This window comes from Anarrhichthys ocellatus, unplaced genomic scaffold (genome assembly GCF_004355925.1).
Source record: "Anarrhichthys ocellatus isolate YVR2014 unplaced genomic scaffold, GSC_Weel_1.0 scaffold5, whole genome shotgun sequence".
Taxonomy (NCBI): Eukaryota; Metazoa; Chordata; class Actinopteri; order Perciformes; family Anarhichadidae; genus Anarrhichthys; species Anarrhichthys ocellatus.
Window position 1 is genome coordinate 2,103,012 of NW_022280035.1, and position 21,075 is coordinate 2,124,086.

Consider the following 21,075-nt stretch of genomic DNA (forward strand, 5'->3'; position numbering starts at 1 on the left):
GTGTGTGTGTGTGTGTGTGTGTGTGTGTGTGTGTGTGTGTGTGTGTGTGTGTGTATTACGAGTGTGTATGCGTGTTTGTGTGCGTGGGTGTGTGTATGTGTGTGTTTTGTCTGTGTTAGGAAGCATTTGTTGACAGAGACCCAGGGGGTGGCATCCTGCAGTAGGGACAGGGCCCTAAGGGTGTAATCAAAGCAAGGAAGCACACTGGGGATAAACACACACGCTTCCTCACTTGTCATTCCAATATTAAAGGGAAATTGCAGTTCCGTACAAATAGGGTCTTTCTTATTTCTTGGCATCATTCCTATATATATATATATATATATATATATATGTATAATAACACGGTACATAACCAGTTAACTGCAGAGTTCTATGAATGATGTGACATCTCCAAAAAAATCAGTTTGACAGGGCTTAAGTCATTTAGAAGAGAAAACAGGTGAATGGCAAAATGATTGTCCAATTTGTCTGTTTAAAACATTTGACAGACTGACTTCCTGGTTTGGTTTTACCTCCAAATAAGGTGCTATGTAGCGATACTGGTGGCTTGTTTACAATCTGTCTGATCATCTGTCCACTCATGTGTCTATACAATGATAATTAACCCTCTAAAAATAAGAAGTTGAAACCCGAACTTTTCTTCCAAGACCAATACGAGTGACCTTTTGAACTAAACATTTAGTCAACAAACTGTATAATCAAATAATATTGTGTTCTGTAACTCTTAAGTTCAATACAGAGACTTGTTAAGTAGAAATCCATAGAGCCTTGCTGCTATTGACCTCAAAGAGCTATTTCATTGCTTTTGTATTGCACTTAACAAAAGCTACAAAAACACCGGATCCTACATTTCCCATGATGCAACTTAATGGCATCTTTCTTAAAACCCTCCCTGCCTGGTATATGTCTTTCAAACGTCATGCCACACAGGCTTTCTGTTATAAATCAGTAGTCTTCACTTGTCATAGGAAACAGAACTTCAAGTGTAAAATCAGAGGAGTCCCCCTTTTAATTAACCCCGTGAGTGAGAGTATAGGGCCCGGATTGAAACAGGACAGAGTTGGAGCAGTTTATTCCAACAGGCTCCTGTAAAGGCCCTGAGAATGTTATTTTGGGCAGAGGCAGGGATGACTGTCAGCGGGTTTGTTTGTAGAAACTTCCCTGGCCATGTGAGAGAGTCAGCGGGAATGTTTGCTGCTTTAAGCTGAACTCCAGCCCAAACTGGAGGATTTTTCAGTTAGCTTTCTCTGTGTGACAGCTGCAATGACGGGCCTGCCGCAGCTCGGTTTCTCTGTGTGTGTGTGTGTGTGTGTGTGTGTGTGTGTGGGTGCATACGAGAACGCATATGTGTATGTTGCTGGTTAAAGCTGCTGCGAATGAATGTTATCTGTGCCTCTTCAAACCAGGCCCCTCTAGTCTCCCACATCTGACCGGCTGACGGCTGTTTTTGTTCGTTTTCTGGCGCAGAAAGGGCCGAGCGTTCTGGAGCTGATGCCGGAGGAATACTCTGTGATGATTGGCCCCTATCCCTGTAACATCAGCTTCCACAACGACCAGCTGTTTCACTGCACCATCAACGGACTGCTGAGCTCCAGCGAGAGTGAGCTGCCTGTCACCGTAAGTATGCAAACATGTACAACACCACAATAGAACACAAATACGACCTTGTGTTAAAAAATTAGCCGGATAGACGCTGATTATTTAAGGATATCTCCCATCTGTCACGCAGTACTCATAAGCCAAACATCTAGCCGGAATCCAGACCATCTGTGATGTTCATTGAGACGGATTTGATCCGATCAGGTCCACGCACTGTCAGATGTGTTTGTGTCTAGGCATTATGAATGGTTTATAGTCTCTCAGCATGCCACCGTGAATCAGCAGTTAGTGTGGGTGGTGAGCCGTCAGTCTGCGCCACAATAGAACAGTTAAATGTTTACCACTTCCCCTTTTATCTCTTTAATCCCTTATCAGCTCGTCTGTCATCACCGACTCATTCACCTATCACACACTATCTGCTCACAGTGTTCTGACTCAGCGATGATCTCGCTCCTCGCTTGTGTTTTTGTTTCGTCTCCCTCCATCGCAATTAAAGGTCTTAATCAAGACGTGGTCGAGCACTGCGCAGTCCTGATAAAACCACTCTCTTTCCTCTACCCACGTTCCCCATCTGTTGTTGTCCATGCTGAGACGGCTTTATTAAGGGGTGGGGGGGGGGTGTTCATCTATATTTAAATAAGAGCCAGACTGTGAGTGGTTTGCCTAAATAGCTCAGAAACATATGTTACTCTGTCTCTTTCTGGAGTTGTACGGTTTCCCCACTTTGACACAGAAATAGAAGGAAAGCTCTTTCTCGGTCTCTCTCCTCGTCTACCTGTGGCTCGCTGTCATCCCCACCCAACCCTGTCTGCCTCTCAGGATGTCTGAGAATAAACACAGGCAATTAGCAAAGACATAAAGGGAGGGCAAGGGTCAAACGAGAAGTCATAACACGAACGGGTGGGCTGCCTGCACACAAGCAGTGAGGATGATTGGTGTGCGGATTCGACAGGGGAATAAACAGACATTTTCCTTAGCGTCGGCAAGGAAATGCATATATGTTGGACCCGTTGCATAGCTCATGGCCATTTATGTTTCTTCACTTTCTTTCGGTGGCACATCTATTTTTACACGCCCGTGTTTGGCTTGGCTCTGAAATGGAGCTGAGCTGCAGGAGTGGATGTGGGGAAGGAGTGTTTTTGTACCCCGAGAGAAACAGGAACACGGAACAATAGCATTTTCCCCTCCATTACACCGGGCCACTCTCTGCAAGAAGGCCTTCTCTCGCTGGTCTGGGTAAATAAATGCCTGGACCAGAAAGAGGAAGATGGAACGAGAAAAGCAGGAGGAAGCCCAGTGAAGCAGTCCCCCCCCCCCAAAGGGAGAGCAGCATATGAGGGATTTGGTCTGAGGATTGGAGGCTTTTTATCTGAGGCTTTTTTTATGAAGTATGTTCGGATTGGAGAAGAAGCGGGAAGGATGTGAGGAGGGACCACAGAGGACTGCTGACTAATCAGGAGGCAGAAGTGAAAGTCCTATTCTTGTCACATCTGGGTTGCTCTGAACCGGGTGACTCCTCTACAGCTCGTTGCAGCGAGAGGCCATTTTTCAAAACCTGCAGGGTGTAATTTATTTCTGTGTCTGCACCTGTGTCCATGAACAAAATGATGCGTCTGTGCATATGTGCTTGTGCACAGGTACCTGTGTTCCCACTAAGAGCTGCACATGTAATTTATTCTCCAATACAACGAACATACGTAATGCAGCTATTCTCATTTCTTCTCTGCCTCTGTGTCTTTCTTGTCTTCTGAGAATTAAATTTGCTTTTTCAGCTGATAATCATGAGGTAGAGTATTGCCTTAGCAGATGTACAAGATTTACAATCATATAATGCTACGTTTATTAAGAAGCAAATACCACGAAGACAACCAAGTATCCAGGGAGGTATTAAACAGTAGCAGATCTACTTTAGCATGTAACGGTCATGGTGAGAACCGTAGCAGAAAAAGCGATAAAACAAAGAAGCGCACTCCATCTTCACGTGTTGTCCCTCTCTCTCTTTCCAGGTGCAAGTGGGGAACTTCCGTCACACCATCGCCAAAGTGCAGCTCGGCGGCAGCGAGCTGGCCATCGTGGTGTCCATTGTGGTGTGCTGCGTGCTGCTGCTGCTGTGCACTGTGGGTAGGTTGTGTACACATGCTCGCCAGGCAGTCCATGGATGTGTGCCTGCTGTAGCGATGGATGCTCCAGATGTGGAACAGATAAAAGGAATCCGGGGGTCATAGTTTCCCGTACTTGCTTCATCCCTCGTCAGCGCTCAAAGCACAAAGACCCCACTGTTCCCCTCGCTGTCTGCTCTGTGTGTGCCTGTGTGTGCGTACCGTATCCTCCAGTCTTTATACGACTGAGGCAGGTGCATGGGTGGAAATTGGTGCTATGGTGGATTTTTACACATTCCTGCTGTTGTATGTGTTCTCAGATGTTCCCAGAACCCTTATTTCTTGTTCGATTTTTACATGTGACACAACTGTTGAAATAATGTGTGCACGAGAACGAGAACTTTTTCATTTACATGTTCTCACGGTCGGATACATTCATGCACATGTTTTTCACAGGCTCACAAAAGATTATACAAACCCATTTGGGAACTTTTTAGACACATTTTTGATCCGACAGATGATTCTCTGGTTTGCTGTCGGTGTGTGATTACGGTCTTGTTGGTTGAAACGTGCCATATTCAAACTGCACTTTGTCTATCTCAGCTCTTGTAGTGTACTGCACAAAGAGCCGAAGGGCGGAACGCTACTGGCAGAAAACTCTACTTCAAATGGAGGAGATGGAGTCCCAGATCAGAGACGAGATCCGTAAAGGTGTGTTTACACAAGAACCCGCACAGACACGCACACACACACACACCCTATACTATTGTACAAGCTCTGCTCTCAGAGTTGATTAGACCTGAAATGATGTTTTGTTTCGATTGACATGAAAAAAGAGCTTGTGGGAAGACAGAAATATTGACCACATATATTTGTGTGTGTGTGCATGTAAAATGTGTTTGAGATTGTTTCTAATCTGAAGTGAGAGGGAGATGCAAACAGTTGACAGATTTGTGCCGAGTAAGCGTGACTCATAAAACACAGCGTCTGATAAATGATCAGTCACACACACAGATGCTCCGAGTGGCCACATCGCCTCTGCTGTGTCTACGCTGTAGAAACGAGGCCTCTGTGTGTTTTTAGTGCTCCTGCTCTGTCTTTTCTAGGGCATTAGAGTAAAGCCGTGCGAAGGCCACTCTACGTCTGAGCAACCAGATTTATTGCGTAGAGATGGGGGGGGTGGACGGATAGAGAAAGAGGAATGGAGGGAGGAAGCGATAGGAGCGGGAGTCAGGGCCGCGAGTCCGAGGAGAAGCAGAAGCGTGGGAGGAGTGGGGGAGAGAAGGGGAGGTTATTTATTCAGAGGACACAGATAGATTTGTGGCCGAGTTCAGGGTGAGTGTGCAGAAAGCGAGGGATAGTTCCACTTAAACGATAGACGTGATAAAAGTGGAAGAAGAGGGAGTGAAGGAAGATGCGGAATTGACATATTCCAGGTAACAGGAACGGGAGGGTCTCGGTATTTTTGGGAGGTTTTGCATGTGGGCCTCCTGCGTCTATTCAGGAGTTGATGGTGTGAACTGACGGGTGGTTTAGGGGACACTTTAGCAAACAGGAGGATGAATAACCTGGAGGAGTAAGTAAAATATGTTTCAAATCCCCCGGGTCTAGTATTCCCCTTCTTTCTACACAAACACAGTCGGAGGAGAGTAGCATTGTAACCCAAATACGTCTCTCATCCTGTGACAGGAAGAGCTTTTCCATAAAGGGATCTCCTTAGAGGCGAACATTATCCTCTCCGAGAACATGCTATCCCATAAAGTGGCTACGGTATTAGCACGTGGATTTAAGTCAGTGTCTGCACATGCTGATACTGTTTCCGCAGCATGTAAACCTCAGCCTGCACACATGGTTTGGATGAGGGACTGGATATGGCCGCTCTGATTGTCGTGTGGTAAATATTTGCCTGCATGCCGTGCTAGACTGGCAGCGACAGAGAAAGGGGGGCAGGGTGTTAGAAGATCAGAGGATCTGTGTTTGGTACATGCAGTATTCAAACTAGAATACGAAATTTGATTTAGTAAATTACATCATACTGTAAGTCACATCTAAAATCTCTTCCACCAAAATCAGCCAGATTTTTACAGATCCCACGGTTATTGCATTAGTCTGTGAAGATATTTCTGACTCATTCTGCTTAGCAACAAATGTAACTTGAGGAGCCAGAAACAATCCAAGGATTCAAGACCTTTTGGGTCTTTGTGGTTCTTTTTTCTTCCTTTCAGGCTTTGCAGAGCTGCAGACAGACATGACAGACCTGACCAAGGAGCTGAATCGCAGCCAGGGCATCCCCTTTTTGGAGTACAAACAGTTTGTCACACGCACGTTCTTCCCCAAGGTGAGAAAGACTATTTTCCCCCTGCTATCTGATTTTGACTGGCAGACTGACAATACCATTTTTCTCAATGGGGGTTTTAATAAATATCCCCCCCCCCCCCCCCCCCCTACATGGCCCATATTTCCCACCGCTTGTAATATGCAGGATGAAAATTCACCTTGAAACTTTTAAACATACGCTTCGGCGTCTAGTGCAGTGTAGCTCCGTGTGGCACCCTGCAGGAGAGTTAATGTGTTCTCCATAGGTAAGCGTTTTTCTGATGTGTGATCCACCCTGAAGGTAGACTGTGGATCTATCTGTCAGTGGGTGTTTTTCCACTAATGCAGACACACACAGGTCAGCGGGCTTTGTCTTCCAACCACAGGATTGGACTTTCAAGGAGACGGAACAATGACGGGCACTGAGACAAGAAAACTTTCCCCCTGATTTCTCAAAACATGCTCCTCACACACCCACACTGTTTTTGCAAGTATACAACAGCAGCCGCGCTGGTTTGTTGCAGTAGACACTGGACGCTGTTTTCTGTCGTGAAGGAAGTGAGGGGGGAGAGTGTTGAAAAGCTGTTTAGACGGAAACGTAAATTCAAGAGTTGTTGCTTCAGTATCGTCTCTCCGTAGTTTTTCCGCTTAAACAGCAAACTCATGACCCTTTGTGTTCTTTTTCTTCCACTAAAGATTACACGCACACACAAAACAGTGTTAGACACAGACTCGGACACACAATACAAGTCAAATGCGTCTGTCCTGAAGTGACGGATACATTTGAAAGGTTTGCTTTGGGTCAGTTTGTCACTAAAGCCATTAAAGCACATGACGTTTCGTGTTACGGTGTTATGTTCTTTTTCATGGTCAGTCAGGGGCCTATTCTGGGTCTCAAGGCCAGCTCTTTTTGTTTGTCCCCTGTCTATCCGTGTCCCTTTGTTTTACAACTAGAGCTGACTTGGTATTACGACTGTCTGTAAGTATCTTAATGTGTGTTTCAGATGTTTTCCGATTACGAGAAGAGTCTGGTCCAGCCCGCCTACGAGAATGACGGCCTGGGCCCTCGAGTGCTGCCGGAGACTCACCCGCTGCTGCAGGACTGGAAGGTGAAGGGTTAAGCCATTAGGCTGTCCGGTTCGGCTTTCTTCTGCCACAGTGCATTGATTTGGCTCCTTTTCTTCACTCGCCTGCTTCTCAACTAGGTCACGCTGAAGCTTATTAAGGTTTCACAGTCGGCTCGTTGTTGATGAGGAGTAAAGAATAGCATATTGTGCTTTCTCTGCCATGGCGCGCTTGTTATAATGTGTGTGTGTGTGGAGTGTGTCAGTGTACTGTATGTGTTTGTGTGAACTGGCATGCTCTTGTGTGTCATTCAGTGGTTTCTAGTCAGTGTGACGAACATAATTTCAGCTTGTCAAGCAACACACTGCCCACCAAGTTGATGGCTGGTGGTTGACACACTTCCTTCCCACTGGCTCTTGGACAACCGAACAGTACGCTTTTCATCGAAATCCATTTCTAGTTGTGTGTGTGTGTGTGTGTGTTTAATGGAGGGGCGGATGGGAGTGAAAGCTATAAAGAGAGAGTGGGAGAGGGAGCGTGCACGTTCACAAAGCTCTGTGCGAATGGATGCCGTAAGCGAAAGCACACACGTGTGTGTGTGTGTGTGTCTGTGCGCCTTTACGAAGACAGAAAGTAGCGATAGCAGCGCCGGTTTTGGGTCGGCAGCCGGGGGAGGCTGTCTAGTGGTGATGAAGTGCCTTGGATCCACATCGTCTTCCCAGGAAGTGTTTTCCAGGTCACAGCAAATAAATCTCACAGGCGGGCATTTATCTTAATGGACACCCCTGTTCTCCTTCTGTCAGGCTGCAAACCACACCATATGGCTGCGGTCCAGAGGGAAGACTTCATCCCACTGCTGCTTAGTCGCACCCATAGATAGGCCATACTCATTAAGTCGACTCGGCACATTTAGAGGCAATCACGCACAGTCGGAGAACGGAGTGGGAGATACCGATAACAGAGAGGGAGGTGCCTGAAGAAGCAGAAGGAGGAGGTGTGATAGAAGGATGAGGTGTTCACTAGATGGGTCACCCGAGACAAGAGGCGGCGAAATAGATTAGGGCGGGCGCAGCAGGTGTGTAATGCAGTCGAGGTGAAATCACGCTGAGAAATAACTGTTTCATCTCCCTTCTGACCTCAGGCCACCAACACAACAAGGCCTAATGTAGAGGAGGGCATCACTATGTTCTCCACTCTCCTCAACAACAAGCACTTCCTGGTCACGTTTGTCCACGCCTTGGAGCAGCAGAAGGACTTCGCAGTACGAGATCGGTAAATGCATCAACTGATTTTTTTTTTCTCAATTAGTTGTTGGATCTATAAAGTGTCAGAGTTTCCCAAAGCACAAGATGACGTCATCAAATGTCCTATTTTGTCCACAACTCGTAAATATTCAGTTTACTGCCACAGAGGAATAAAGAAAGAAAACACATTTAAGCAGCTGGAATCAGACTATTTAGAATTTTTTTCTTTAAAAAAGTCGAGTCAAATCGAGTAATCGATTATCAAAATAGCTGCCTACTAATTTAACAGTTGACAACAAATCAATTAAGTGTTGAAGCTTTAGTGTTATAATGGATTGCACCATATTTGGAGGTGTTTTGAAGTTTCAATAAGCTATATTTTTATTAACAATGGATGAAATGGCAAGTGGGAGGCATTACTTGTTATAACAAGTCCACAGAGAAACACCACCTGACTGCAGTTCCTCTCACCTCTAGAGAGCGTCACCATCATTCAGCTCATTGTCTTGGTTTTAAGGCCGACAGCGGTACTGTTTTCATTCACTCTCATTGCTCTCCTCAGCCTGGTCTCCAGCCACAAATGGCAGCTGTTTTCAGCAGAAAGCCTCTAAGAACCACTGTACAGTACACTACCTGCCCATGACCAAAGCAGACAGACAAAGGTAGCAAGTAGTGGAATATCTGCTAAAAAACCCAGAGATGTTTCTCAGGAGCTGGTTTAGACTAAAACAGAAAAGTGGCCAAAACATCAATGAATGCAGATTCAATATTTTAACTCCTAAATAAGAAAATGTTAATGAAGGAGACTGAAATACTTCACTCATTATCACTAAACAATCAAAGCAGGAGCCTTAAAAAACTAAAGTGAATTTTTTAATGCTTGATATAAGAAAAATGTCACAATGTAGGATTTCATAAAATTGTAATACGAATGTTATATTGTAGTATACAATAAAAATGTAATACAAGTCAAAGAGTAGTATGCCATAAAAATGTCATAGTATAATTAGTTGTAATTATTGTGTGGTTTGTGAATCACATTCAGTTGTATATGAAATGTGTCTCTATTGTTCCAGTGTTTAACACAAGAGTTTCTTCTCTTTTCATGTCCGTAGCAGCTGAAGAAATATCGTTACTGTTCAGACAAAGTGGTTGCTTCAGCTGTGTAAATGCGTAGTCATTCATCAGTGTAGCTGTTTGGGTCCTGATGTCCTTAAACTAGCCAGTCATTGTGGAGAATCAGAGAAAAATTCCAGAGGCAAGACCACATCCCTGTCCCAGCTCAGTGTCAGCACTTACTGACTGATGTCGCCCCCTTTCTCCTGGATTAAAGGAGCTTTGTTAGGGAAATCCCCTGCACCTCTGGACTCACTCACGCAGACAGTCCCTGCATTAGATCAGTCCTTTATTTGGCTCTGCAGTCACAAGTGCTGTGGGAAGGATGAAACCTTGTTGTTGTTGTTGTTTCTGTACTGTAGTTATATGTAATCCTCCACTGATCACTGGGCACTGACGGGGCATGTTTTTGCTCATCCGTCTCCTCTGCTCATCTGTTTTCTCACCCTTCAGATGCAGCCTTGCGTCTCTGCTCACCATCGCCCTCCACGGTAAGCTCGAGTACTACACCAGTATCATGAAAGATCTACTGGTGGACCTGATTGATGCTTCGGCTTCCAAGAACCCCAAGCTGATGTTGCGCCGCACTGAGTCCGTTGTGGAGAAAATGCTGACCAACTGGATGTCCATCTGCATGTACAGCTACCTCAAGGTGACGCTCAGGGAAGCTACGAGGCCGGCTTGATTAAGAAGAACAACAGCATCTCTGATTTTTGACTCCACCTCTCTCTCTCTCTCTCTCTCTCTCATGATCTTCAGGAAACGGTGGGTGAGCCTTTCTTCCTGCTGCTGTGTGCAATCAAGCAGCAGATCAACAAGGGCTCCATAGACGCCATCACAGGGAAGGCCCGCTATACCCTCAACGAGGAGTGGCTGCTCCGCGAGAACATTGAGGCCAAGCCACAGGTCTGCTCTCACACACTCTCAGTTCATCTTTCACGCGATCGGCTTTGCTTTCTACAGCTCAGGGGTCAATGTCGAACTCGCCCTTTTTAATGAAGTCGACTGCCGGTAAAGTTTCAGTCATGCTGAAATTCAAAACTTTGCAGAGTTTGAAATGTTTTGCTCTCTGTTTATTTTTGCAGAACATCAACGTGTCCTTCCAGGGCTGTGGCATGGACTCGCTGCCCGTCAGGGTCATGAATACAGACACAATCTGCCAGGTGAAGGAAAAAATCCTTGAAGCCTTTTATAAAAACCTGCCATTCTCCCAGTGGCCCAGAGCGGAGGATGTAGACCTGGGTAAGAGCACATTTCCTCTGATTATTTCCATCCTTTCCTCTCCCCTGCCCTCTGAGATATAGTAATCTCCTTTGCAAAAAGGTCAATTCTTCTCATGAAGCTCAACTAACCCGAGGCTGCAATATAATAAATGACAGAATGCATCGAGGAGAGTGTACAGTCATAATCACAAAGAGTTATTGCTTTCAAAAGCTGTGGAGCCTGCAGAGCTGATTTGATTAATGGTGCAAGAATATTTCCACAGGTCGTGACACAGAGAGTTAGAGCACGGCTGCCCTCCGTCTCGCATGTTCTTCTCCAAATTTAGGATGAAATTGTCTAATATCACTTCCCGTCCCTTCTCCGCTCTCATTCCTCTCCAGAGTGGTTTGACTCCGGCAGCAACAGTAAGGTTCTGCAGGACGTGGATAGCTCCTCACTGATGGAAGAAGGCAGAAAGAAACTCAACACGGTCTTCCATTACCAGGTGTGTTATGTGTGTTTGTGTGACACCGCTGTGGTAGGTGTCATGGTGTACCTGTATGTTCCTGATGTTGTAACGGCAACAGCGGGGGTGTTGAAGGTGAGAACTCCTTGTAAATGGTGTCACTGGTGTCCATGGGTGGGAGGACGTTTCTGTGTCGGCTGTAGGTGCCTCTCTTTGTGTTTGTGTGCTGCTGTATGATGTTTCTCTTTATGTTCAGGTCCTTCACTGCAGCTTAGCTGTGGCAGAGCGGCTGCAATTATACCGTCGTTATGCAGATTCTGCATTTAGACTTACAGTGTATTTATTACAGCATTTAGGTAATGTTTTACAATAAAAAAAACAATAGTTGATAGTTGTAATGTGTAACAACTGCTACTGAATATTTACATTGTACATTTTAACACCTAACTTAAAGATCCACTCCAGACATGTTTTAAAAAACAGAATAACAGTTTGTGTCTAATGTGTTTGTTTGTTTACCTTCATTTGTGCGTGAGTAAGCGGTTACTTGGTGACCCTCGACCTTTCACCCGGTACCTGTACTTGTTAAGTGCTCTGTTTAGTTTTTGCTGAGCCATCGGGACAGAGCTGTGAAAGCAGTGAGCTGCAGCGTGTACTAACAGTCTGGGTTCACTGACAAGGCTGTTCAATCCATTTCACCACGGGTTGACTTTAATGAGCCCGGCCAGGCTCCTGCAGACTGGCCACCACTCTAGATGCACGCAAGACTGACACACACACACACACACACACACACACACACACACACACACACAAACAAACACACCTCTCAACACTGCACTCCCCTTGAGGGCATGCTTAATGATGCCGTCCTGGTGCACCCCAGCTGACCCCTGTGCCCTCTGTCATCTCTCCCTCCTTCTCTGCCTTCACAGATCCCAGAGGGGGCGTCGCTGGCCATGAGCATGAAAGACAAGAGAGATAACACCCTCGGGAGAGGTACGTCACCCACAAACACACCCACACCCTGTCGCTTTGTCACACACACTTGGATAAATACTCGCACTCACTCGATCACAGGAAACGGCACATGCTCAGTTGATCACGAGAACACGATACACACATGTAAACATGCATGAAACCATACACCCTCCCAACCCCAACAAGACACAGCGGACGTCTAAACACACTCGCACCTAATAAATCACAACAACTCCTGCTTTGCATAGAAGTTACGCTTACCGCTTCATTCAGAGCTCTTTTTCTGCGTTATAGATGTTTTCCATTAGCAAATGTCAGCTTGTGGGGGAATAAAATGCAACAAAAGCGGGCCCATTGTCCAGCCTCAACCCGGAATATAATGACTGCTCTGCCTGTTGACAGATGAGTTTACATACAGCTTTTAATGGGCTTGTCTGCTCGTTCGTCTAGGGTCTACCTTACATAATCAGTACCAGGCCAGCGCTCAGTTCTGCTCAGGCTCTGTCCATCAAAGCCTCTCCTCTCATTCATACTGGGCCAAAAAAAAGGCTTATGTGGACCAAACCTGGCTCCGTCTTCAAAGCGTCAAGGGGTGTTATGAGCCTGTAGTGCTCCCTGGCTAATATAAAACACTGTCCTGCCTGCCTGTGATCAGTGTTGTGGGTCCTGGACCGAGGCCCGTCGGGCACGAGCATCTCTGGCAGAGCTGGCTGTAATGAGAGCACACTCACAATGCTGTTGTGTGTTTATGTGTACACTCGCACAAATGCCTGTCTCTGTTTTGGCTGCGTACAATAATTCACTCTATTTGTTTGTACGCTTGGAGCTTGTGTTTGGACATGCGTCTGCATGTATTCGGTTATTCATAAGTTTTTCACGAATGCACACGGGTGTGTTTGTGTTTAGATCTATATATAAACCTGCACGGTTTAATGCTCTTTCCCAGCGCTGGCCCAGCATTACCATCTCATTACACCGGCTCCAGAACCAATCACAGACTCTGTGTGTCTGTCTCCCCTAATCTCTCTCTTTTCTCTCTCCTTTCACTCGTAATCTTTCTCTTTCATTCTCTCAGACAGCCCCCCCCCCCCCGACCGGCCCACAGTCCACCTTAATCACTTTCTCCTCTTGCATGTACTCTATCTCCGTTGCTCTCCTGTCAATCTCCCTCTTGTGTTTTTTTTTCTTCTCAACCTCCTATCTGTCACACTCCTCCGTGCTCCCTCCTCCTGTCTCCTCTCGTTCTCTCAGGTCTCCACCCTGCTGATTGCACATTGTTTCATGCTGTGTATATATATATCTTTTTGTCTCTTTCCTTTTAGTTAAAGATCTGGATACGGAGAAGTATGTACACTTGGTGAGTATCTCCTCATAGGTAATCAACATGTTTCTAAAAGTGCGCTCTGGGTTTATTAGCAGAGCTTCTCCTGTGTTTGCCACTGTCAGTCAGCCCGGAGCAGGCATTACGACAGAGAGAACTGGGGGTGAATGGAGGTGAAACGGAAAGCTGCTGAGAGGACATGACAGCACTAATGCTGCTTAAGCTCTTTTATAAACGTCAGCCAAGATATGGGTCCTTTCACTTTATAATAATGAGTTTCTTGGAACACAATTTGCCGGGTGAATAGTTAGTTTAACAGGACAGTTCTGTGGTCCTTTTTTGACACAAGTAGGTGGATTTTGAAGGCTTCTTTCTGTTCCCTTACCCCTATTTAGACCTGTATGAGCAAGTCAGAGACATGATCCTGTACACAGCAACCAGAGAAAAACATAAGAATTCCCATCACTTTCCCAATTCTGTATATTATCTAGCGCTTCAAAATACCCTGATGTGGTTTCTGGATCATGTGTCTAATGACAGAACCAGAAAATTCCCTTTTGACAGCTGAGACAGCAGAGACAGTAGAGCATTCATTGAGCCTCTTATGAGGGGGTTTATTACCTCAACTTGTGTGCCGTGTGTTGACCTTTGACTTCTGGTTTTCCAGGTCCTACCTCATGATGACCAAATGGAGAACAAGAGGTCACACAGGCCGAGCCACCGCAAGAAGGTTTTGCCTGAAATCTATCTGACACGTCTGCTGTCTACCAAGGTGAACACAAGAAACTGACTGCTGACACTACAAACAGACTGAAGTTACAGCTTGATATCTAAGTCATCTTTCTATTCCTTATTTCTATGACCCACATTAGCCTCAGGAGCCTTTTTCAAAATCTCCACATCCCATTAAAACCATATCTCTGTGTATGCATGAGCCGCCTTTTTTTCTTTTTTCTCCACAGGGAACTCTTCAGAAGTTCTTGGACGACCTCTTTCAAGCCATCCTCAGCATCCCTCCGGATCGCCCCCCTCTGGCTATCAAATACTTCTTTGACTTCCTGGAGGAGCAGGCTGACAAACGGGGCATCACAGACCCAGACACCCTGCACATCTGGAAAACCAACAGGTAGAGATCTAAACGCTCTGATTAAAGTCCCCTTTTGGTCATCTCGCTGTGCAAGTGCAAGGCTTTAAAAAGGTTATATTTCTCTTTCTGTGCAGCTTACCACTGCGCTTCTGGGTGAACATCCTGAAGAATCCTCAATTTGTGTTTGATATTGAAAAGACGGATCACATGGATGCCTGTCTGTCTGTCATCGCCCAGGCCTTCATAGACGCCTGCTCCGTTTCTGACCTGCAGCTAGGAAAGGTGAGATTATCTGTTTATGTGTCTGTCTGTCTGTCTGTCTGTGGAACATCAGCACCATTAAAAGTATTAATCAGCTATGAGAAGTTGCTGTCTGCATGGTACCCTAGATGCAGAGACAGCTTTCATTGAATCATTTTGGTATTGAAGAAAACTTAAAACATATCATGATTCTCAGGCAAATTCTGGAGTTATTAGGAGCTCCCTTTTTTTCTATGTTTTCTAAGCAGATATAAGGACGTTAATTTGTGATGAACACTGGAGATAATTATATTATTGGCACTCAAATCAAAACAAGAACCAAAACAAGAACCACCGCCTTGTTGTTGTCTGCCTCCAGTCAAGTCACAGTTTACATCCATCTCTGTCCAAAAGGTCATCACTTCATCAATTTATCCGATTATACAATTGTGTGAAATTGTCGTAGTTAACTTGTGATTCATGAGCTTTGCCCAAAGAACAGTGACCGTAGCCTTTGACCGTCTGAATCTAATCGGTTCATACTTGATTCAAAGTGGACATTTCTGCCACATTTGAAGAAATTCTCCAGGCGTTCCTGAGATATCGTGTTCATGAGGGATGATACGGACGTGCAGACATACTACTGAAAGAAAATGTCCAAAAAAGTGTCGGCATGAGATAGAGGAGGAATAGAAACCAGTTTAGGAGAGGTACTGACACGGGGAAAATACAAGAGGAAAGGAATATAGTTGCATAGTTGTTTTTTTTATTTTTATGGCTATGAGTGTGCGACTATATTCCTTTACAAAGAAAAAATGTCAGTTAAAAAAGTCATAGTATCATTAAAACTTTCATATAGTCATATATACCATACGTATACAAGTGCTTTCGCCATACAAATCAGTCATGACTTAAACCTTTTGACATATTTGTCCCTTACACTTCACGCAGTATCTTTGCCTCACGTCTCTCTGAGTTTGACCACACACACACACACACACACACACACCTCCTCAGTCCCCCTGTGAACCCCTATCCCTAAACCTTCAGACTGTCATCTCCATCTACCTCTCCTCATGTTATTTCAGCCGAGTCGGCGGATCCAAGGTCATGAGCACCAGGGATCTCTTTTTGTGCTATGTGAGAGTGAGTGTGAGTGTGTGCTCAGGCGTGCATATGTCTGTCTGTCTGTCTATCTGTCTGTGTGTGTGTGTGTGTGTGTGTGTGTGTGTGTGTGTGTGTGTGTGTGCTTGCATGTGAATGTCCTCACTGCTCACAAATCCGTCTCATCCCTCAGACACCGTGACCCTGAGCACGCTCTGCTTCCTGTCTCTCTCTGACTGGCTTCCTCCCCGGAGGGAGCTGAGGACTCATCAAATGATGCTCCTCTTTCACCGAGAAACAGTCTGATTTATAAACTTCAGTTCAGAGCCAAAGAGCCAGCGCTCTCACGGCAGAAATATTCTGGTCTCCGTCCAGGCAGGTTCATACCTAATGGAAGCAAAGACGTACATAATACAAACCTCCTCATTTACATGTCGCATCTGTCCACAGACACAGTAGGTCCTGTAGGTCAAGGAGACTGGCATGACACACCGCTACATTTTCCTCAAGTGTTGACAGTCATTTGCTTGTGTGTGTGTGTGTGTGTGTGTGTGTGTGTGTGTGTGTGTGTGTGTGATTGCCTGGGGACAGGGCAGTGAAGGGTACGGGGTCTGGATTAGCCGGAGCACAGCACGGTGAGAGAGAGAGGGGCGGGAAAACTAAGCAATCCTTGCTGTTTCCACTGAAACCCTCTTTATCTGGCGAGATGCAGACATGGAGGGCCACGGGGTCACAGGGGGGTTACCGGGCAGATGGGCGAGCAGCAGGAAGTGACCTTGCGGACAGGAAGAGAGAGAGAGAGGGTTCCCTATCAGAAGGAGCGACTACCGCCACAGGCTTTCCACTCCCCCCCTCCAGCTTAAATGCCCATAAACATGCACACACATGCAAACAAACACGCACATCAGGTGACACAAATAACTCATGACACACAGGAATAATAAGGTGCGCTGTAAGTACATTCGCTGATGCTGAAAGCTGAGGCTGGCCATCTTTTTCTCCCCTGTCCTACTTTCTTTTCCGTCCCCCTCTCTCTGGCACACACACACACACACTCACTCGCAAACAGTAGTCGCCACTAAAACCCGAGTGTGCCCACAACCTCTTAGCCCCGCTACTTTTCTTCTTGCTTGAATAAGCACCAGAGCCTGAAGTGACTGTGGAGAGAGTGGCAGAGCTGTGAAGGAGTATTGTTTGGACTGGAATGTTCTTTCTCTGGCTCTGGAGTTTATGCGTCTCCTGTTGTGCAAAAAGGAAACTGTTCCCTCCCTCTCACTTTAGATCGGGTCATCGACTAATAACATCCAGTTTAACTGAACAGCTCCTTATTAGGACAGTAGCACCTCACTGCAGACTGCGCAATAATATACAAACCTCTTCATTCAAGATTAAGGTCCGGTGCTGAATTATTAATTAACCTGCAGAAGATGGTACATTGCTTTTAGCTTCCAGCCCGCTGTAGCATTCAGTAGTACATGAATTTGTGCATGTGGTTATGTTCGTAAAATGCTGTGTGTCTTGGGCTTGGTGAGCCCAAAGGACAGTCTGTGTCGAGCATGCTCACATTTGATCCAGAGCCACACCGACCAACTAAAATACATGCTGCAAAAAATGATGAAAAATGTCCTGACTGAAATGTGTTTTTATTTCAGGACTCCCCTACCAACAAGCTGCTGTATGCCAAGGAGATCCCCGAGTATAAGAAGAGAGTGCAGTGCTACTACCAGCAGATACAGGACATGCCCCCTCTCAGCGAGCAGGAGATGAACGCTCACCTGGCTGAGGAGTCACGAGTGAGTAATGTGTTCAAAAAGTCCCCGTGTGTTCGTGACCTGGCTCCACAAAACCTTGCCATTGCATACATTTTTTTTTTTCATGGAGTCTAATATAAGTCTATTGTCTGTCTTGTAGAAGTACAGAAATGAATTCAACACCAACCTGGCCTTGACAGAAATCTACAAATACGCCAAGAGATACAGAAACCAGGTGAGAGAAGAGATTCTTTCTGATGTCGGATCAGATATGTTACTCGTGTTTAAACCGGCCCGTCTCTGCAGCCACAACACCACAGTCAACCGCTTTTGCCGTTTTAAGTTTCATAGACGGGTATCGGAGCGTGACGCATCAGTGTGGAGGATCGTGTGCATGTTGAGAGATGTAGTACACTGTAAACAGCTGTTCAATCCTCCCCTCCAGCCCACGTATACCTTTCACTTCAAGCAAACAGCGTGCTGTTTACCCTCTCTTTATCATTCACCCTCATCTGCGTAATGACACCGTTAAGTTGTTGCTTCACATCTCCTGTTTCTCTTTGAACAAGCACTCTTCAAGCCCCTGCTGTCCTCCCCCATGTTTCCTTACTGCTGGTGACTACTCTCAGAAGAGGCTTAGTCAGTGGTGACTGTGCCTTAATGGAGCACCCTCATGATAATACCGTTTAGCTGCTCTCCTCTGTCATGCTACTGTACTGACGTGGGCCCGGGGACTTAGACTCTGATTCACGGAGCTCTGTGAATGGCCCCTGATTGCCTATTCTCTCGCCCCAGCTCAGTTCGTTCTGCCTCGTAGCACACCGCCGCTAAGAGCCCATAAATCCCACTGACACCGTGACAACTATTGGGCATGAAAAACAGAGCAGATGTGGGTTTTGTAAATATGTGAAGAGCAAAGGCTTTTGTGGTGTGGAGGCGTGCGTGAAGGATGGAGAAGAGGCTGAAGCACTTCACTTGTTCCTCTGCTGCTTGTTCGCTCAACTTTCTATGTCCAGGCAGGTGGCTGATTTCCTCCCTTTCCCAGATAGATAAACGCATGAACGCTCGACAGCCGCTAAAAGCCTATGTTGCATTTTTCTTTTCTATCTCCCTCGGTCAGGTGGTGAGCGCTCTGGAGTCGAACCCCACCGCACGTCGCACTCAGCTGCACCACAAGTTCGAGCAGGTCATTGCCCTCGTGGAGGACAACATCTACGAGTGCTGCAGCGAGGCCTGAACCCGCCAGTTCTCCACTAGCCATCTCTTTCTCCTGCTGACAGCTGCCTTTCTCCTGCCTACATAGTGACTTGGGAACGTCGGCCACTAAAGGCGTAAGCCTTCATAAGTGTCATTATTATTCCCACAGACTGTAAGAAGCGTGGAAAGTGGCAAAGGACTTAAACCTGCCTCTCAAGCGCCACACTTTGCAAGGTGTTCCCCCTCTGATTTTGGAAAGCCAAGCAATTTTCCCAAATCTTTCTCCATAACATGGAAAGAATTCCAGTCTGGCTCAGCTATGCTTTAGAGGGATGGTGTAGGGGCCGTGGAGATGAGGCTTATTCTGGATGTCTTTACAGTTACTGGGACCTACAGTAAGCCCTGGTGGCGATCTTAACGCACTGAACCCTTTTCTCAAGGGAACGAGCCAATGATGCACTGTACTGTATTATAATGTCCATAGCAATATTTATAGATGTGTTAAAATGCTTTCAAGTGGCCTGTTCATCAGGATGAGTAAGAAGTCCTCCCATCTTCTAAAGCCTGCAATGTTCTCAGGTGTGCTTGGTGAACATGGGTGACTCGCTGCCAATCGGTGCTTGGAACAATATGACCCAATGTGCTTTGCAGGTTTGTGATGGGTTGAGATGTGGAGAGAAATATAAATGACTAAAGTTTATGGAAATCAGATGTAATGTAGTTCACTGGGAAGAGCTGCATCAGTATAGAAGTGTTGATCAGTGTGCTTGTAAACGAATGAATTTCTTGTTGGATTCTGACCAATTTAAAAGAGGGAAATTTACATTTATGAGAAAAAAAAATGTGAGCTCAATATAAGGAGAGACTGTATTTGTGATGCCAAATGATTTGTCAGAGTTTGTGAAATAAATTGCAGTATTTAGGATTTTAATGTGTCTCAGGATGACAATGTGTATTGTACTAAATCTCAAAAGTGCTTGATTTCTAAATGTATTACAACGTAGCAAATTTGAACATTTGAACACCATTAAGATCTGACCCGCCACCCAAAAGCACACAGACGAGCATCTGGAACTCCTCAGAGAGTCTTGTAAAGGTTCTCATGATGCCAGTTAAGGAAAAGGAGTCATGCAGATATTTAGCTTTATCTTTATTGCAGGATACAGAACAACTTCCACAAGATCCTAGCCTTCACACAATAATCAAAATAATACCCCCATTCCTCATTAATACACAGGCGTGTTGACAACACAAGCCTCCGATACATACACGCACACATCCACGCTCTTGCAGGAGGCGCCCTGTCCCTGCAGAGGCTGTTTTCAGGTCCATCCGTTTACACTCACTGTCTCAGTCAATGCCAAGAGCAAACTAACAACCCCAGCTCCAACACCATGAAGATCAGAGGACAGCCCCACCCGATGCCTTAAAACCTCGTCTGATACATCTAAAGAAATTCATAACTAGCTTCAACTAAGTGATCAAAAAATGGATTGTTTAAAGCGCATTTTGGGGATTTATATATATATATATATATATATATAGCTGCAATTACTTGAACAAGAGTTGATGTGGATGAACTCATGCGGCATGGTGTGTTTTCACCCATTATGTGTATTTGGGTAGTGGGGAGCTTGGAATGCGGTCAGCTGGATAATCACATGGACGACACCCCCTTGATGCCGGGTTACACTCTGTGCAGCCAGCTGAACACTTTCCATGATTGAATGGATTGAAAATACACGAGCTGGCTCTTGAGTACATCAGTCCCACCAAATGCGTGGTTGTGTCGGTGCAGTGAAGACACATGGAGAGGTAAGTCAAGAGGATTGACCAATAGAACATAGTGCTGCTTGGCAGTGGTAGGTCCCAAGGTGTGCAAGGGCAGATGGGACATTGACTGGGGAGGAGGGGGGTCCCTGTCAAGCGGGGGCCACCTGACTGGATGAGACGGACGAAGTCTGAGTTTTGGAGGTGGAAGCGGTGGTGCCCTCGTCGCCTCCAAATGGATTTTTTCCGCAGCATACCGTGGTGATCATGCAGTTTCTGAACTGGAGGCCGGAAAAAAAAAAAGAATCAGTGTTACACCTTCACTCATTGATCCAAGAAGTACTCATGGTTTAAGAAGTTATAGTATGACATTAAGATGTCAAAGGCATTAAAAGTCATAGTTTAGTATGTCATCAAAATGTAAAAAAGGTCATAGTATAGAATGTCATCAAAAAAGGTCATAGTATAGAATGTCATCAAAAAAGGTCATAGTATAGAATGTCATCAAAAAAG

At 45.6% G+C, this 21,075-nt stretch overlaps 2 protein-coding genes across 2 annotated transcripts in view; one reads left to right on the plus strand and one right to left on the minus strand.

Annotated features, from left to right (window-relative positions):
- Positions 1 to 19,723, plus strand: part of plxnd1 (plexin D1) — a 60,600-nt gene extending 40,877 nt beyond the window's left edge. Inside the window, exons 19-36 of the mRNA XM_031844773.1 lie at positions 1,471 to 1,620; positions 3,609 to 3,723; positions 4,305 to 4,412; positions 5,927 to 6,039; positions 7,022 to 7,126; positions 8,224 to 8,354; positions 9,896 to 10,094; positions 10,202 to 10,348; positions 10,528 to 10,684; positions 11,047 to 11,150; positions 12,047 to 12,110; positions 13,415 to 13,449; positions 14,081 to 14,185; positions 14,376 to 14,539; positions 14,635 to 14,782; positions 17,497 to 17,637; positions 17,756 to 17,830; positions 18,716 to 19,723. Coding sequence (XP_031700633.1) covers positions 1,471 to 1,620; positions 3,609 to 3,723; positions 4,305 to 4,412; positions 5,927 to 6,039; positions 7,022 to 7,126; positions 8,224 to 8,354; positions 9,896 to 10,094; positions 10,202 to 10,348; positions 10,528 to 10,684; positions 11,047 to 11,150; positions 12,047 to 12,110; positions 13,415 to 13,449; positions 14,081 to 14,185; positions 14,376 to 14,539; positions 14,635 to 14,782; positions 17,497 to 17,637; positions 17,756 to 17,830; positions 18,716 to 18,832 — 2,178 coding nt within the window. The 3' untranslated portion in view covers positions 18,833 to 19,723. The remainder of the gene's footprint in view (positions 1 to 1,470; positions 1,621 to 3,608; positions 3,724 to 4,304; positions 4,413 to 5,926; positions 6,040 to 7,021; positions 7,127 to 8,223; positions 8,355 to 9,895; positions 10,095 to 10,201; positions 10,349 to 10,527; positions 10,685 to 11,046; positions 11,151 to 12,046; positions 12,111 to 13,414; positions 13,450 to 14,080; positions 14,186 to 14,375; positions 14,540 to 14,634; positions 14,783 to 17,496; positions 17,638 to 17,755; positions 17,831 to 18,715) is intronic.
- Positions 19,724 to 20,339: 616 nt separating this feature from the next.
- Positions 20,340 to 21,075, minus strand: part of exorh (extra-ocular rhodopsin) — a 3,504-nt gene continuing 2,768 nt past the window's right edge. The window contains exon 5 of the mRNA XM_031844776.1: positions 20,340 to 20,843. Within this exon, the coding sequence (XP_031700636.1) occupies positions 20,715 to 20,843 (129 nt within the window). The 3' untranslated portion in view covers positions 20,340 to 20,714. The remainder of the gene's footprint in view (positions 20,844 to 21,075) is intronic.